The sequence below is a fragment of the Malus domestica genome, chromosome 06 (assembly GCF_042453785.1).
Source record: "Malus domestica chromosome 06, GDT2T_hap1".
Lineage (NCBI taxonomy): Eukaryota > Viridiplantae > Streptophyta > Magnoliopsida > Rosales > Rosaceae > Malus > Malus domestica.
Genome location: NC_091666.1, coordinates 2016627 through 2035159, shown reverse-complemented (window position 1 = coordinate 2035159; position 18533 = coordinate 2016627). Strand labels below are relative to the sequence as shown.

Sequence of the window (18533 nt, the reverse complement as noted above, 5' to 3'; positions counted from 1 at the left end):
GGTATTATTGCTTTATGTTGATGATATAGTTTTGACTGGTGATAATAAGGATCCTCTTACTCGGTTCATTGCTCTGTTGGCCAAGGAATTTGATATAAAGGATCTTGGGCCGCTCCACCACTATTTTCTTGGCCTTGAGGTGCTCCCACATGCTCATTATGGCCTTCATTTATCTAAGACCAAATATGTCGTGGATATTCTCAAGTGGACTAACATCGTTGATTGCAATCCGTGCTCCACACGCATTGCTAGCTGTGCCCAGCTTTCCAATTAGGGTGACTCCCTGCTCACTGATCCCATAGAGTTTCCTCAATTGGTTGGTTCCCATCATTATCTCACTTTGACACGCCCTGACATTGATTTTGCGGTTAATCATGTTGCTCAGTTCATGGCTAATCCTTGTGCATTACATCTCATTACTGCTAAGCGTATTCATCGTATATTAAGGGCACTCTCGAACTTGGGATTCAGTTTCGGCCTTCCACTGGCCCTCCACTGTTACAAGGGTTCTTTAATGCTGATTGGGGTAGATGTCTTGATACGCGTCATTCTACATCTGGGTACTTAATTTTTCATGGTCCTAATCTTCTAACTTGAAGCTCGTCGAAACAACCGACACTTTCTCGTTCGAGTGCGGAATCAGAATACATGGCTCTTGCTCATGCTTGTGCGGAATCGATTTGGTTGTCTTATGTTCTTCGCGAACTTCATAGTCAGGCTCCTGGACCTATTCTTCTCTTTTGTGATAACTTAAGCATTACTTGTATGGCTGCCAATCTGGTTTTTCATGGTCGCACCAAACATATTGAATTAGAATATCATTTTGTTCATAAGCGTGTTCAGTTGGGCATTCACAAGGTCCAATTTATACCATATGTGTTGAATTATGGCCAAATGACAAAACAACTTTCGGCTAAATAAAATAAACAAAATGAGGTAGACAACATCATTATGTTTGTTGAAAATATAAAAAGGGTCATGATGATGTTTGTAGAAAAAAAGGTAAAGGCTAGAAAGTAGCCTTATTATTAGTTTTGTTTTTGGGTGCTTTCAAAAGGATGAAGCTTAGCATCCGAATGTGAGAGAGAAGAAGGAGAGCACCATTTGTTTTAGTAGCTCATCTTTGAGAGACCAAGGCAGCCACATAGTAGTAGAAAAAATAGAGAGCACATATTGGTTTTTTCAGTAGCTCCATTTTGGAGAGAAGAAGAAAGTGTGTCATCTCATTGTTTAGTTCTCACTCCATCAAATGTGTTGTAATAGCTTTGAGCTTTGTATAGAGAAGAAATTATTCATTATATTTCTCTCTATTTGTTTCTTTGGTGTGTGAGAACTATTGGTTGTATTGGGGTTTTGGGTTGTGAGATTGCCAACACTTTGTAAACTCCCCCAATTGTACTTCAAGTCAATGACTTGTATATATTTACTCTACACATATCAATGAATCATCCAGTTTAAACTTTCTACAAAAATATATTTTTCCATCCCTATTTCCATCTACATATTATGCACTCAAATGAGCTCCTTACCCAGATAGTGTCTATGTGGTGGGCAACAACGTTAGTTAGAACCGATCGTATCATAATTCTTCATCACTACGTATTACTTCCATCTACATAGTATACTCTCAACAAGGATAAGGTGCTTTTTGCTCTTTAGCCTTTTTAAGGATCCATTTTCAGTTTCTTCTTCTTCTTCTTTAACCTCATCAGGCTGCGCCCGAATCTGCATACATTGTCGCTTGTTCAAGGATTCTACTTCTGTAATTTTCTGTCTTCACTTTTCCAAATATATTCTCCCACCGCAAAGAAATTAAGTATATTTTATGCATAAATTCAGGCTGACACCTACCCTTGTTTGTATAGCAAGAACATAGAGTTATAGCATATAATACACTGCACTGAGTTGTTCAGCGCTCTTGTTCAGGCCCGCAGTACAAGTGTTCATCGAACAGAAGATCTCGATTTACTTAAATTATTACAAGAGATCCCCCACGTCCCTTTCTAGATTTTCAAATTAGACATAGATATTGCACAAAATTTGAAATAGCAACATAGAAATATGAATACATTTCTTTGACAGACAACTACGTCGGGATCAAGCTCCCACCAGAAATCGAAGGTATGCATGTAGTGAAATATAAAGTAAATAAGACAATATTTACAAGGTTCGGCAAGTATGCCTACATCTTCGGGGCAGCAGTAGTTGTTTTTCTTATTATCTGAATTAATAGGAGTACAAAGATAAATCTCACTATTTTTCTCTCATCTTTCTAGGCTTGGCATAGCTTACATGAATTTCTCTATTTTGTGTTGTGTTCTTCAATGATACAAATATACCTCTTTATATAGAGGTTTTTGTTCTTTCTTGGTCATACTTAGTTGCTCGTGCCTTTCAATCCAACAAACTTGCAAAGCCACTTTTTTTGAAAATTTTGTAAAAAAATGGTCATACTTAGTTGCTCACATTTACGGGCATTCACACATTACAACATATAAAACTTTCTTTCCTAAAGGTTACCATGGGTTTTGGTAGTTTTACCAATGAATATTACTGTGTTAGGAGATCCAAAGTCAACGGAATAAGCAATCATTGGTGGAACGATGATTCTTTCAATATTCAATGAAACTTAAAAAAATAATAATAATTTGATTCTTTCTATAGCGTTTCATGCTTGTTAACATGTCTAGCTATCCTATCAACATTAACAAAATTACATGAATCTCCTCATACTCCAAGACAAATTACATCTACTCAATAATATCCATACAAAGACTTGGAACAGTTGTGAATTGTGATTGGGAAAAACTATAACGCCATTGGACAGACAGCTTCCTTGTTTGACTCACACTTCACACGCACTTGCATTGCTTAGAACTCAGGACAAGAAGAAAGCAATATCTCAGCCCTCTCTACATATCCGTTGTTTGTTAGTTTCTAGTCTGTAGGTTTTGTCTTTGATGACGAACAAAGGATAAACCGGTAGCCAACCAAACAAGTGATTAAGTAGTAGCTGGAGTCTGGAGTGGGAGGAGGACTAATTTCCTGCATCCCTGGTACGCCACCACCGGCCTTCTGACCATCTTCATGGCTAGCTCTTGGTCTCAGTGTCCGCCTTTCGAGTTTTCGAGCAAGTACTATCACGTGGCCGGAGACGGAGGTGGCTGTGTGAGGCAAAGCAGCTTCTTTGGAGGCAAACCAGTGCTTAATCAGGGCGTAGGGTATTCTGTTATTCTTGGCTTTGGAGCCTTCTTTGCTGTCTTCACATCTTTCTTGGTTTGTGTTCCTTAACTTTTTATTCCCATCTTTTTTTTATGAGTAAAAATTTGTCATTGGTTACCCTTTTAATCCATTTACTCTAATAAATTGTCGCATCTCAATATGTTTACTACAATATTTCTCCACCTTTTAGATGGGCTAACTGCTATACTGCACAGTTCTTAGATTAATCTAGTAATCCCGTTTTGAAGCACCCCAAATATGAGCTTAATTAGAGCACGAATATTTGCATTTCTGGTGTTAATTAGTGCAAGAACTTTTACCTTTCTTGTTTACTTATAAATTTGGCAAATTGGCAATGACTGCAATCTGAAGAGATGTACAAAGGCGATTGAAAGAATTTGTTATCGCAGTTCCAGATTGCAAGTAAATGCTTGATATATTTCCAGATGCGTTGCTCCAATGCCGACACTAGTTTGTTGTGGTTCTGTTCAAGGGGAAGAATGAGAAAGCATTATACATTTGTATTTTGTAAGGAACTAGATAACTAGACGGTTAATTGTTTAATTGTTTTTATCAACAATTGCTGATTGTATGTTTATCTTTCGGTCAGGTATGGTTGGAGAAGCGATATGTTGGTTCCAAGCACACATCTGAATGGTTCAACACTGCAGGAAGAAGTGTTAAAACAGGACTCATTGCCAGTGTGATTGTCTCCCAGGTACAGTACAGTCCCTAACTAGAATCGGATGCAACCGTTCACAAATTCTTAGGGGAAAATTCTGTGTTTAGAGGCAACTTTGATGAACTCGTTGCTCTCCTTTGCGAAACTTGTACAGTGGACTTGGGCTGCTACAATCTTGCAAAGTTCAAATGTTGCTTGGGAGTATGGAGTAAGTGGACCTTTCTGGTATGCTAGCGGCGCTACTATTCAGGCATGTCGAAGCTGTTTCCTTTCTGTCAATTGCTTGCTACAGTACTTACAGTCTAATTATATCACGGAAAACTAAGGCATGCCAGATTAATAATTTAACGTTTCTAAACATAGGTACTCTTGTTTGGTATAATAGCCATAGAGATCAAGAGAAAGGCTCCTCATGCTCACACTGTATGCGAAATCGTGAAAGCTCGGTATGTGTATAGTTCAATAAACTAAATTATATGATTCATTGAGTTCCATCCTTTACTATGATTGGTTTCCTAAAGCTCATAGTTTACTAATATATTGAATAATGTTCCTCTTCTTCAGCTGGGGCACAGCGGCACACATTGTCTTCCTCAGTTTCTGCTTTTTGACAAATATTATTGTAACTGCAATGCTGCTGCTCGGAGGTTCTGCTGTCGTAAATGCACTTACAGGAGTAAACATTTATGCTGCTAGCTTCCTTATCCCTCTTGGAGTAATCGTCTACACATTAGCTGGAGGACTAAAAGCGACGTTCTTGGCAAGCTACATACATTCTGTTATTGGTAGTCACTTGAATTTCTTTCACATTTTCCCTTGATGTTATTTATTATGTTTTCGTCCTTTCATGTCAGCCTACGATACATTTTGTTCTTCGTGTATTTGGTTTCAGTTCACGTGGTACTAGTCATATTTGTATACCTTGTGTATACGGCAAGCAGTGAGCTTGGTAGCCCTAGCATCGTGTACAACCGCCTTGTAGAGGTAGCGAGTAAATCAAGGATTTGTAAGGAGCCAATTTCTCATCACGGCCAGTCTTGTGGTCCTGCGAGTGGGAATTACAAAGGGTCGTACCTAACAATGTTGAGTTCTGGAGGACTAGTCTTTGGGATTATCAACATCGTCGGAAACTTTGGCACTGTTTTTGTTGATAATGTAAGATGATCAACAGATTAGAATTGCAACTTATTAGCGGACATCTTTTATATGTTTCAATTCAGAATTTTATTTGTCACATTTGACAAATTAACATTGAAAACTTCAGGGATACTGGGTAAGCGCCATAGCTGCACGGCCTTCGTCAACTCACAAGGGCTACTTGTTAGGTGGGCTTGTCTGGTTTGCAGTCCCATTTTCTTTGGCGACATCATTGGGACTGGGAGCACTGGCCCTTGATTTACCACTAACCGAAAGTGAAGCAAGTCGGGGACTTGTTCCTCCTGCCACCGCTATAGCTTTGATGGGAAAAGGAGGATCTGTTCTTCTTCTTACTATGCTTTTCATGTAAGTTCTTGCCTATATGTTTTGGTGCAAAACAACATATAACGTGCTTTTCGATCATTCAACTTTGTTATATATATTGAGCAGGGCAGTGACTTCTGCTGGTTCATCAGAGCTTATAGCAGTATCCTCATTATGCACGTATGATATCTACCGCACGTACGTAGATCCAAATGCAGACGGAAAGAAAATCCTCAAGGTATCAAGGGGTGTGATCCTTGCTTTCGGTTGTTTTATGGGGCTGCTAGCAGTGATACTAAATAAAGCTGGAGTTTCATTGGGTTGGATGTATCTGGCAATGGGAGTGCTCATCGGTTCAGCAGTTATTCCCATCGCGTTCATGCTTCTATGGAGAAAGGCAAACGCAATCGGTGCAATCCTAGGAGCAACTGTTGGCTGCGTTCTTGGGATCATCACATGGCTATCGGTCACGAAAATTGAGTATGGCCGCATAAATCTGGACACAACAGGTCGAAATGCACCAATGCTTGCAGGAAACCTCGTCTCTATACTTAGTGGTGGAGCCATACATGCTATCTGCAGCTTCTTGTCACCACAAAACTACGACTGGGGTACCACTAAGAAGATCACCGTGGTTGAGAAGGCAACGAGTGATCTTCCGGCAGAAGAGTACAAGGAAGAAAAATTACAGAGAGCAAAGGCATGGATAGTGAAATGGGGTGTTGGCTTTACTGTTGTGATCGTTTTACTGTGGCCCCTTCTCTCTCTTCCAGCAGGTAAATCCAGCAACTTAGCGAACTTAAACGTCGGTAGGAAGATGAACCTTTCTTGTTGCTTATCTCATGTTTGGGTTGTGAATGCAATGCAGGTGATTTCGGTATAGGGTACTTCACATTCTGGGCGGTCATTGCAATAGCATGGGGCACAATCGGTTCAGTTGCAATCATCGCTTTACCGGTAATAGAAAGCTGGGAAACAATCCAGAGCGTAATTCTGGGAATGTTTACAAATGACAGGCTCATGGAGAAGGTTGAAGAAATGAATCTGAAGCTGCACACAATCATGTTGGCCATACCGGAATCGGAGAAGATTTACTTGCTTGAGAAGGAGAAGGCTAAAAAGAAAGAAGCATTGGAGCAAGGAAGCCACTCTCTTTCTGCTGTGGAACAACCATGAGAAACTGAGAATTGGGTTGCACACCCCTCTTAATCATGGCCCTTAATTTTCTTTGATTTGTTTCAATCGAATGGCTCAGAAAAGAGAGGGTTGTGCAGGAGGTGAAAAAGGGTGTACAAATATCGTTTCCTGACGTGTAATCACACGCCACTTAATGTCTCTGTGTTCTCAACATATTTGCATTTGATAGGATGATTGAAGTGTAACTTATTATACGTAGAATCTTTTTACACGTAAAAAGAACGAGAAGAATGGCAGCCCAATTCAACGGGGAAGTGGTCGAGGATAACAGCTACTCACTCTTTCTTTAACAGAGTGTAGGACTAGGCCTGGCATTTTGGACCCAACCCGTTAATATTTGTATTTGGGTGGATACTTAACGGGTCGGGTCGCTAACGGGTGAACCCGTTAAATAACGGGTCACTTTGGGTCAACCCGTTAGACCCGTTAACATCCGTTAGCAACCGTTAGTTGAGGATATTTTAGTAATTTTAGTAAGGTCTTAATAACAAAAAATAAACTTTATGCAAAAATAATAATAATAATAATAATTGTTAACGGGTGAAACGGGTGACCCGTTAGCTTAACGGGTTGGGTTCGGGTGACCCGTTAACTTAACGGGTCGGGTTGAACCCGACCCAAACCCAATAAACCCGACCCGTTTACAGGTCTATGTAGGACACAGCTAAAAGCCACCTACCAGGAATTACAGTCACGATCAACACCACATGATTGATCTACCGTTGTTCCAGCTCAGCGATAAGTTTCGATTTTGGTTGATGAAGAGTTCAAACCAAATTATTATATCAAATCCGTTGTGTGGCTTATTATGATCCCTAACCTCTTTAATGTAAATATATATCGTTGAAAAAAATGCATCTTAGATCCGAAATTCCAATTCTTCCAATCGAATAGAGTTTAATGGAGAAAATGTTGATACCGGGGTCTTTGAATTACATGCTGCTTAAGTTCGATTCGCATCGATGACGAGTTCAAAACTACAAACCAAACTCTACTATAGTTGGGTCATTGTATAGTCCAACTCCAAGTGCCCTATAACCTCTTAGTGTTAATATATCGTATGGTCTTCAACAATTCTTGAGTAGAGTTCAAACCAAAACATGTTGCCCAAGTGATCAAATCTAAGATATGAAATAGCTCAGTAGCTTTTGCTCATGTGACTCAAGATGTTTGATGGATAATTCATCAAATATCATCCAAAGCCAAAAAGAAATATTCACAAAACGTAACCCTTTCCGATGAGATGGTACAAAACCCTTCGACATTAGTGACGAAAAGATTACAGTGCTAGCATCTAGCATATCTAGTTTTAATATTTACAGCTCGAATACAATTGAGCAAGTTGTATTTAACCATACGCATAAGTTATCCCTCTGAAGAGGATGTACCTGAACAAGAAAATGTCAAGTTGCCGTCGAGTTTCCAGTTTCTTCAAAACAGAGCTTAAGGGTAGACAGATCTTGACCTGTACGGCAGCTTCTGAGAAAGTAAAACCTGCCTCAAAAAGAATTGCGGGCTTAAGGTTTTGAGTTTGAAGCAGGGTAATTTGCGCTTACTTGGTCGAATTAGGGCGTGAAGTAGAAAATGATTCTTAAATCGACCACCAGTTTCTGGCAACAAATGACCCACCAAAACATCAACTGTATGATGTAGATTTCATGGTGCTCTATTTAACATCATCTTTCCTTGCAGATGAATTGGTTACTGTCCGGTCTTTAATGGCTTCCCTTTCAAGCTTCTTTTTTTCGGCCTCAGCAAGTCTTTCATTTTCCTCTCGTGACTTTTTGAACATCTTGACGAAAACGAACAAGACCTGTGTCACTGCAAGGGCAAGAAACGTTATATACCATACATCAAAATGTTATTTGATTCTACATGAAAATTAAATAGTTAAAACATAAATCAACAATAAAAATAAAAATAAAGAATTATCACCAGTATATCTGTAATTTGCTTCGCCTTGAATATTTAAGTTTGTACTAGGAAAAGAAAAAGTAAAGAGGTGGAACAAAAATTTACGGAAATTGAAATACTTATAAGGTCTTCCACATGGTTTAGGTGAGTTTGATTCGCATATATAGAAATCAAACTCATGAGACCCATATGTTACACTCAACAATTGAACTCCCCCCATAAGAATTTACCGGCCCAGCATGCAAGTTTGATTCCAATTTATGGGCATCACTCAAAATTTTCGGCCCACTATGAAGGTTAGGCTTTGATATATGAGAGGACAAAAACATATGAAGTACGGATAATCGTAGATAAAGATTCAAGAGAACAGTTTCTAGATGTTAAGAGAATAAGTGACAGAATCATAGCAGTAAAATTGGGAGCAAGAAAATAATTGAAAAGCTAGCTGAAACCAAGAAACATAAAAATAAGATGTGAAGTAACTAAATTAGTCTGTGAAGACTCCAATCATACAAATGGGAAACTTTTTCAACTTTGGTCTCACTCTTTCATTACCGTCTCATAGGCTACCTCACACATAATTGGCATTTATATTCCATCTAGAGAAATAAAACACATGGAAGCAAACGAATAAAGTTTCTTGTTGTACCAAACTCATTTTCTAGCCTTCTATAATTATCTAATTATTTTGTAAACTACTGCAGAAAGACTAGGTTCATACAAATGGAAGATAAGTCTTTAACAGGTTGGACATGTCAAATTACGATAGAAAAAAAAAAGAAGAAGAAAAAAGAAGAGTGGGGTTTTCAAGAACTTGATCCCTAGTCACTCTAGTCTCAACGGGCTTTCAGCTTTTCCAAATAATAGGTTAAGAAAAGTGAGACGAATTCCCATAAGTTGAGGTGGGCCAATAATGACCTCTTTGTCCACAATTCAAGATTCAAGAATGCACATAAGTTTTTTTTTCTAATTCTTTCATTCAAAAATCGTTGTCCATAAGATTTGAACACATGGCCTCCTCTAACAAAATGGAGACTCTGTGGTGTATTCATGAGGTAAATAAAGTAGCAGACCTTGTTCAAAAGGACACCGAGCTGGATCCTCCCCGAAGTATTGAGACAAAGAATCTGCATTTCTTCCCTGCAAGAAGAAGAATTAAGCCATTAGACCTGTAAGCTACACAGTACAAACTACAAAGATATCTACCAACAAGATAAAAACTGTGATATGGACTGCACTCACCACTTCAGAGTACAAGGAGATTAACGACCTTACATCAGCTTCAGCAGTATCAAGAAAATTCTTCAGCACCTGCAGAGGAGGAAGTTTTTTTTTTTTTATGTAAATGCAGAACCACATCTTAATCATCACCCATGTTTCTTTATCTGAAAAATATACTAATTAAAAAATATATATCTTCAAAGAAGCAGTCATGAATGAAAAAGCATGGGCATAAAGAAATTCATTATGTTTGCTAATAGTACTTTGTAGAACATGCATTTTCAAGCACCAGAAAGAGGTCTTAAAGGAAAATCAATAAGATCCCTCCTACGCATAAGGATAATGCTCGGGCCCAAACTAGTTAGGACCTCTACATCACTACTGTGTGCTCAGATTATAACATCTACCAACAGAACATCTTTTGTAGATTGTGAAACATTTTGTCTCACGACATTCTTTTTTCACTTCAAAGTTTCAAACAAAAAAATATGATATAACTGAAACATTTAAGAAGTGTGACTAGTTTTCAAGAGGAAATTGCAAACAGCAATTAATTAATTAATGTTATCCTTATAAGTGGAAAGTAGTATATATCGTTTAGTTAAGGAACCAAATATCATCGGTATTTCTCACTTTTTGGAAACCAACAGAGATTGCTCCATCGTTTTCTGAAGCAGCAAGTTCTTGCTCAACCTTTTCCAGACCTTTACTCACAGCTTGCATTTCTTCAGCCAAAGCTTTCAATTGAATCTGGTTATTTGACGTTATGATCAAATTGAATGAGCTCTGAATTAGTTACGAACACAAGTTACAGTACCATCAGAAAGAACCAATTCTAGCAACATAATCAGCTTACCTTAGAAGCAGCTTCTAAATGAATCAGATCTTTATCAAAATCCAGCAACTCTGGCATTTTCTCAGCAAGGAGCTAATGGAGAAAAAAGTTGATTAAGACTACATAAATATCCTAAAACTAACACCAACTACAGAATGTGAAAGATAAAGCAAGACATTTGTGCAGATATAATATTCACATCAACAACTTTGACAATGTTGTAGATGGAACAAACTTAACAAACAATAAATAACACCGACACAAGTTGATGTTTAAGGAAAGACCACAAAAGAGTTCAGGTGATATTTTAGTATCTATCTATATAACACCCTTTTATTTATATGTGAGGATCTCATAAAAGAAGTAACAGTCAGTCCTAGCATTATTGTCTTTCTTTTTCTTTTTAGTTTTTAAGAGTAAGGTTTAAATTTCAAATATTATACCTTACACAAATAATGCATTAAAGTCATTTTATTGTTTCTTGCACGGGTATCAGACAATTTAAGAAGGCTGTCCAATTTGAATCCTACAGCAGATCCTGCAAAATAAAAAATAAATTGTAGGCTAAAAAACATAATGGTAATAATATTAATACCAAGAAATAAAACGGCAAAATAAATCATAAGAATAAATAAAACACGCATTAGACAGTGGTACCTCGAGCAGTGCCTTGATTCAAGGCATTTCCCAAAGTAAGGATTGTCTGCATTATCTGTCGCAATTTCACAGATTCCTTCACCTGTACATACAAGTGGCTTTAGATGAGCGTAAAAATATGCTCATATACACTAATTTAATAACCATTAATTATCATGATACCTCATTAGCAGCACCATTGATTGTATTCAGATTAGATCTTAAATCATTCACCTGATTAAATTCAAGCACCAAAATGCTGTTAAGCTTGTACCACGAAAAATCAAATAAAGAAAACAAGCTAGAACTTACCTGACTAGAGAAGGTAATTTTGAAAGCAAATACTCGTAACTTGGATTCTACTCGTGGAACCTTCATTAGCTCTACGAAAAACTGAAGATAAACACACTGTTAGTAGGAAATCCGAGAGAGCACACATACATCTAAGATGACGGCATCAGAAAGAACCTGTTCACACTTCCCTAGCATTTCCTTGTCGCCTGCATAGTTCTGGGAGTCAAAAAAAGCAAAATCAGCACTCTTAAAGAATTAACCCTCTAAACTAGACAACCTCCGGAAAAACAAAAAGTATATAATTTGGGCGTAACTCTTGATTCTTCTTAGAAACAAAATTAATCAATTAATCTTGTATGCATTACTAATTAGAACATCAAGAAGAAGAAAAAATTATCTGCCATGAGACTGCAATCCTTTTTTTTTTCTTTTTTCTTTTTTAATTTCTATTATTATTTTTTCTGAGAAAAGAAAATTCTATTTAACAGCTAAAATAGTGATACGAAACTTAGTGAACTAATAATGAAGAGTGACTTATAGTGGAAAGGAAGAGTGACTTACCTTCAAAGTTTCCATTTCTTCTTTGGTAGGACAAAATTTAATGAGATTCTCAACCTGATCAATGTCAAGAACAGAAGAATCCAGAGCTAGAACTGCATTCTGGAAGCACACGTATCTAGTTTCAGCACCATACTCCAATAAACAAATAGCATCTATGTACTAACCACTGCCAAAATTGCCAAAGTTTACTTTTTTTCATTTTATCTTTTTTTAGAAGATAATAACGAAAGAAAACAGAGGGCGAGCTTTGGCGCAACGGAAAGGTTGCTCCTTTGTAAGGTCATCGGTTCAAGCCGTGGAAACAGCCTCTTTGCAAAGCAAGGGTAAGGCTGTGTCGATAGATGTTCCCCCCCCAAAAAAAAAAAAAAAAACCCACAAAACCGTCGCAAAGTGGGGAGCTTTGTTGCTTGGGGTTGCCCTTTTTTTAGTAATGAAAGAAAACAAGTACAGCTACATAATATTTGAGGAAGGATATCCAGCCTATTTAGCATAACAGAATGCCCTATTACTGTCATACAAGGTCATACAGTTTCTGGCAGATCTACTCAACGTTGTTATGGTGATAATAAAGGACGAAGTGGGGCTGGTCATGCTGGTGACTGTAGTCCCAGGAGGTGTTTGTGAAGTCTGACTCTGCAAATACTCTGGTTAAAGATGGTAAAGCACGGACTATGCACGTTGATATTCCATCCAAGCATGATATTTCTAGCCTCGCTTTTACGATGCACTTGCTAATCGGATATGCAAAACTAGTTTAAACAACAATACATGTGCCTTCTGGTTATGTAAGACGCATGACAATTGATTGTCTTACAATCTACAATATAGCAATTGTAGCTTGATTCTACAGTTACAGGTCCAGAATTCTATCGTCAATCCAATTATAAAATGTCATATTACATCAGAACAACAGAATGGTTTCCACACCTGAATGAGACAAAATGTCACCAGACATGAGGACATCAATGCTAAAGCATTGATGTGCTCAAGAGTAAACAAAAAGACTAGACCTAGAGAGTTTATTTGTCTATCCACATTCCCCCAAGGCATGATAAAGGAGGCCCACAAAACCAGAGGGAAACAGATTTTTCTGGTGATATATATGAAATGTACATGAGTAGGAGGAAGAACTTACAATCATATCTGGCAAGGGGATCTTTACTTTTGAAAGCATAATTTCACAGTTATACGCACGTCGCAAGTCAATCTGATAAATAGAGAGAAACATAGCAATAAATTTAGTTTCATATATCTCCATGGAGCATAAAGCATAAGTTTACTCAAAATCTGCACAAAGTTGGTCTCATACATCTCTATTGAAAGCATTGGTCTGCTCAAGAGTAAACAAAAGAGAGAGACAAAGCAACAAACTTAGTCTCATACATCTTTATGTCTAGATAAACCATAAAGCATAAGGACCCTATGGAGCATTATATTCATCTTTTCTCAAAGTCTACACAAGTTTCAGCTTTGCAAACTTATAAGTGTTGAATCAGGAATCATAATTTGAAGAACTCTATCTTTTACTAGGTTTTTCAAATCAACAAACGAAAACAAGTAACACTTGATCTTAGCTTAGGTTATCAACTCCCATTGCTTAGGCAAGTTTTAGTATGCAAATAAATGCCTACAGCACCCCATCCTCCCACTACTTCGGTGCTTACATATGATTGAAAAATTGGCATACAGAAAATGTGCGTTCAAATGAAAAACTAGAAGATCCCGTTTCCCTATCCTCCTATAACTTGGTGCTGTTACCAAGTACACATATATCACTGAAACAAATTATAATCACGAATCAATTTATCAATTTACCACATACATACATGTCACTGAAACAAATTATAATTATGAATGCCAATGACAAAGCATTGAGCACGGTAACATTCTAAAGGAGACCATAACCTACTACATGGACAAAGAAAGAGAGCTAACCAGTTGCACTTTCTCAGGTTTGGTAATGTTAGGACCACGTCGACCAGCAGTCTTACTGCCATGCACATCTGAAGCAGCGGCTGCTGAGAACAGACTTTCAAGTTCTGATATATCTATTTCAGGAGCCCTGAGAAGAACTTCCATAATGTTACATCAGAAGACAAAACGGAGAAAACAAATTGGGCAAAAATAGAGAAAGAAAGCCACGAGGAGAAAGAACATACACAGAAGCAAAAACCAACACAAGTCAAATTAGCACCACATGTGAAATAAAACGAAAAATACTGTGACACTTTACAATGACTCCACTTAATTCATCACAATAAATATCATGTTCCTGCAAAACCATTCATTTAACTAAAGTGACTTTTCTTAGTGCTAGTGATCTTTTTCATTCAGTGAAAGTTAATTGTCTAGAACAAGTTCTATAAGAATGCACCTTGGCTGATTGCCTTGTTTCTGAAAATCCTCCCATAAACTCTCTTTCATTGCTCGATTAACTTTCACCCAGTGTAAGGGCTTTAAGGAAGTTTTCTTTGGGGCAATAGAAGTAGCACGGCCTTTTCCAACAATCCCCAGCCCAGAAGACGCTTTGCCCCTTCCAACTGATGGTGGCGGTGGTGGTGGTGCACTAGAGCCCTTTGGTCCAGGTGGTGGAGGCACAGATGTTGTTGCACCGCGACTTGGTGGCATTGGTGCTGGTGGTGGAGGAGGTGGGGTTGGCCTTGTAGGTCCTGAAGGAGGTGGAGGTGGGGGTGGTGGCCTAGTATAATTACCAACACTACCACTCATAGGAGGAGGAGGTGGAGGTGGGGGTGCTCCAACCCCAGAACTAGAAATGGGCGGTGGAGGAGGAGGAGGTGGGGGCGGTGCCCTACTATTAGTACCAAGGCTACCACTCATAGGAGGAGGTGGTGAAGCTGGCGGTGCTCCAAAAACAGAACTAGAAGTGGATGGTGGAGGAGGAGGTGGCGGGGGTGGTGCCCTATTATTAGTACTAAGGCTACCACTCATAGGAGAAGGAGGTGGAGCTGGAGGTGCTCTAAAAACAGAACTAGAAGTGGACAGTGGAGGAGGAGGTGGCCGAGGTGCCAATATCGGTTGTAGATTGTTACTTACAGGAGGAGGGGGAGGCGGCGGTGGCGGTGGCGGTGGTGGCGGTAGCTTGTTAGTTGTACTTCCCAAAAACGGAGGAGGTGGAGGTGGTGGTGGTGGTGGTGGTGACGGCAAAGGCTGCTGACTAGACTTAAAGGGAGGAGTCGGTGGGGTCGGCGGTGGCACTGTAGAAGAAGTTGGTGGAGGTGGGGGAGGAGGTGGCAGTGGGCTTTTGCTAGAGACAGAATGAGATGGAACAAGGGGTGGTGGTGGTGGCGGCGGTGGCGGCGGTGGTGGACTTCTTGTAGTAGCCAAATGTAAGCGGTTCACAGAATCTTTACTGGATATGCTAAGGGGTGGAAGTGGTGGGGATGGTGAAGACCCTCTACTAACACCAATAAAAGGAAGTGGTGGCGGTGGTGGCGGTGGTGGCGGCGGCGGTGGAGGTGATGGTAGAGTGTGAAGAGCAGGACGTAATGGTTCTGTTGATAGGGATTTTGGTGCCAATGATTCAGGGAATGAACAAGGTGGAGGTCCTTTACTTGTATCTAATGATTGCTGATGAAGAGAATCCAGGACGGGTCCAAATGACTCTTGATCAGGAGGCTCTGAAGTAAAGTTCGCATCAGGTGGGCCATCATTCTCATATGATAAGGGGACAGAATCAAAACTGTCCAGCATCAATGCTTTTGTTGAATCTGCTGAAGCCTTGGAAACAGTGTCAAATGCTTCATCAGCACTGTCAGCAGTGCTAGATGCATTATTTTCTTCTTCAGAGTCAGCAGGTGATGAATATAAACTCATTTTGTTTTGAAACCTTGACAATTCTTTTGCATCACTTAGGACAGAGAGCTGTTTAAGAAACCACAAGGCCGCATCATCATTGCTATCAATCCACTCAACTCCATTGAAAAGTTCTTGAACCCTAGAAAAAGTATCATGGGGCAATCCACCTTTCTCCTCACCATTCAAAGTTGTAGTCGGAGCTCTCGGAGGAGAAATGCTCTCAAACTCCCCAAACAATACCTGAATAGATGAGTTCATTTATGGTCAGATGGAAGGATAACTGATATGAGTATAAATACATAAAAATAAGGAGTAATGTTTTCTTGCCATTCTAATTATCTAGACCATTGATTAGGATGATTGTTGCTATAATGTGTCGTCCAGATTCACAGTCTGGCAACAAAGCATTTGTCTAGCAAATATGAGTACAAGTCTAGCACCCTCAAGTCAGACCAAAGCATCAGCCACTACTTGTAACTTAGAGAGAAAACTAAAATGAAGTGCACTTAGTTTCTTGACAAACCTAACGTCTCAGGCACGTTTAATCTTATTTCTAATAAGCTAAAACAAAGGACTCAATAATGGTCACCTCAGCTCGGAAGCCCTTTGGATAGCGCTCCTTTGCATCCCATAGAATGTCCAAGTTATCAGAATTCAGCATCAGTATGTTGGAACGAATAAATGCAGTGTTGAACATAATACGGAACATCATAACTTCCCTCTCTGGATCCAAATCCAAGTGGACACACTCCAATACAACATCTCCTTGCACTAAACACTGAATGTCAATTTTGATGACATCACAGTCTGCCTGCAAAGAAGGAACACTCATAACAGAAGTAGTTGATATAACTTATAAGGAGTATTGACTAATGCGAAAATGTAGAGTAATAAAAATCAAGTGGGATTATGCTGAGAACAGTAGTTACAGTACAAATCTTACTTGACGGTAGTTCCGAAGTGTCTTCTTCCTAGGCATGGAGAATATCATCTGGGTTGAAAGCCCGCCCTTACTAAGGAGATTCCGACCAAAAATTCTGATAACTGGAGTGCAGCCTTTTTGGGTATCAAAGTTTGGAATGGCTCTAAGTATAACACAGTCTAAAGAAAGTGCCCGCTCAGGTGGTGGCCACTCTGGAGCTATATTTCTCCTTGCCACGTACTGAAGGTACCGCAGCTGAGATGGGAGAGGATTTAAAGGCGACAAAAGCTGCAATAAACCTTTAGGAGCTTCTCGATGTACAATTTCAAGCGTCTTGCGTTCCCCACTATGCAGTTTTCTGAAAATGAGAAAGCTAGCTAAAAGGAAAGCCAAGAGTGGCCAACCTCCCCTCTCACAATGGAGAAGAATAACATTTTGTTGCTTGTCATTCAAGAGCCAACTCTCACAAACACGAAGAAAATGTTGAATAAGAGATAATGGAAGGAGTGGACAACCCTCGTACTGTCGCGGATAATCCATAACTGTAACATCATATTCGCATAATATCTCAGCAAATTGGCTACGTTTCTCACCCTCCCGAAAGTTGAATGCAAGGAAGGACGAGTCGGGGAATTCTTCATGTAACTCAGTAATGATTTCATGTAGATATATTTGGTACATTTCATCAGGCAAGACTTCAGTGGAAAAACAGGAATCAAATACTGCACATATTTTCATGAAAAGAAAAATACCGAATTCAGCCAAGTCACACACAATGCCATAGAAATAATAGCAACACAAGATTAAAGAACGAAAAAAGAATGTTACCGTATACTCTCTCTACGAATTCGAGCAACCCATCTGGGGGTCTTTTGTAAAAGAATCTACTCAGAAGTGACATTTTCCTCTTATTTTCTTTAATTTTCCCAACAGAAATGCATGTGTGAGTTTGCCAATTAGCTAAACCTGAAAAACCAAAATTATACAGAAAAAAGGCACTAATCACTGATACATTAAAACAAAACACAACAAATATATCAAATCACCGATTGGTAACAGGAAAATTGATTGAATTGAGTTAAAAATTTGGAAACTTTCCGCATTAACTCAAGAAATTCCAGCAGTCAAGCTAATATAACCCTAATTACAGAAACCCTTGCCCGAAAATTCATCATTTTCTTTCATTTTCTCAGCAACCAAACAGGGAGTGAACTTTACGCGGTATCGGTGCAAACCCAGATAAAAAGCAAGACGTCGGAACCAACGAGCTAACCTGAGATAACAAAAGCGCGAACCGGAGAGCGGCGATTCCGGCGGTGGAAGTCGAACCAGTTCCCCCCACTTACCGGCTGCTATGAATAATGAGAGTTCAGGATTTCAATTTTGAATTCCTTTTTCTCGCCAAAGTTTCAAACTTTAAAAAGCAGGTGGTTTTTTTGCATACTTCATATTTTCCCCCAACGGGGACCCAAAAAAATCAAAAATTAAATTTTATTTATGATATTTTCCTTATGTAATTTTTGCATCAAGACACGTAGGGTGTTTGTTTGGACTAAGGTCTAAAATATTGATGATATTGGAAATATCAGTAGTTCAAAAACAAGAAAATTTCAATGAAAATATCGAGATATTATCGATATCGATAAAAATTGAATAAAAACCACAGAAATTGTAAGAAAAACTTGGAAATTTGTATTGAAACTTTGCAGGATGTTTATTTAGTTAATTATCTATTAGTTTATCACAAAAAATTGAAAGGAAATGCATTGCAT

The 18533-nt window shown here is 38.8% G+C and overlaps 2 protein-coding genes across 3 annotated transcripts; one reads left to right on the top strand and one right to left on the bottom strand.

Moving 5' to 3' along the window:
- Nucleotides 1–2768: 2768 nt before the first annotated feature.
- On the top strand, nt 2769–6733 carry LOC103436798 (urea-proton symporter DUR3). Of its 2 annotated transcripts, none has more exons than XM_008375252.4 (9): nt 2769–3276; nt 3833–3940; nt 4059–4154; nt 4268–4350; nt 4469–4689; nt 4797–5059; nt 5169–5407; nt 5492–6141; nt 6234–6733. In XM_008375252.4, exons 1-9 carry the CDS (start codon nt 3088–3090, stop codon nt 6539–6541), a joined length of 2157 nt encoding a protein of 718 aa, XP_008373474.1. In that variant the 5' UTR covers nt 2769–3087; the 3' UTR covers nt 6542–6733. The 2 variants fall into 2 exon arrangements, with proteins under 2 accessions (XP_008373474.1, XP_070680039.1); XM_070823938.1 differs by having other exon boundaries at nt 2795–3276; nt 5489–6141.
- A 1042-nt stretch (nt 6734–7775) lies between these two features.
- On the bottom strand, nt 7776–18218 carry LOC103436797 (formin-like protein 14). Its single transcript, XM_008375251.4, has 18 exons — nt 18035–18218; nt 17590–17727; nt 16783–17483; nt 16429–16650; nt 14398–16079; nt 13959–14085; nt 13159–13230; nt 12024–12122; nt 11637–11678; nt 11481–11561; nt 11352–11402; nt 11190–11271; nt 10976–11070; nt 10554–10625; nt 10331–10447; nt 9719–9787; nt 9550–9616; nt 7776–8383 (listed from the first exon to the last, which is right to left on the bottom strand). Exons 2-18 carry the CDS (start codon nt 17660–17662, stop codon nt 8229–8231), a joined length of 3807 nt encoding a protein of 1268 aa, XP_008373473.3. The 5' UTR covers nt 17663–17727; nt 18035–18218; the 3' UTR covers nt 7776–8228.
- Between the last annotated feature and the right edge of the window lie 315 nt (nt 18219–18533).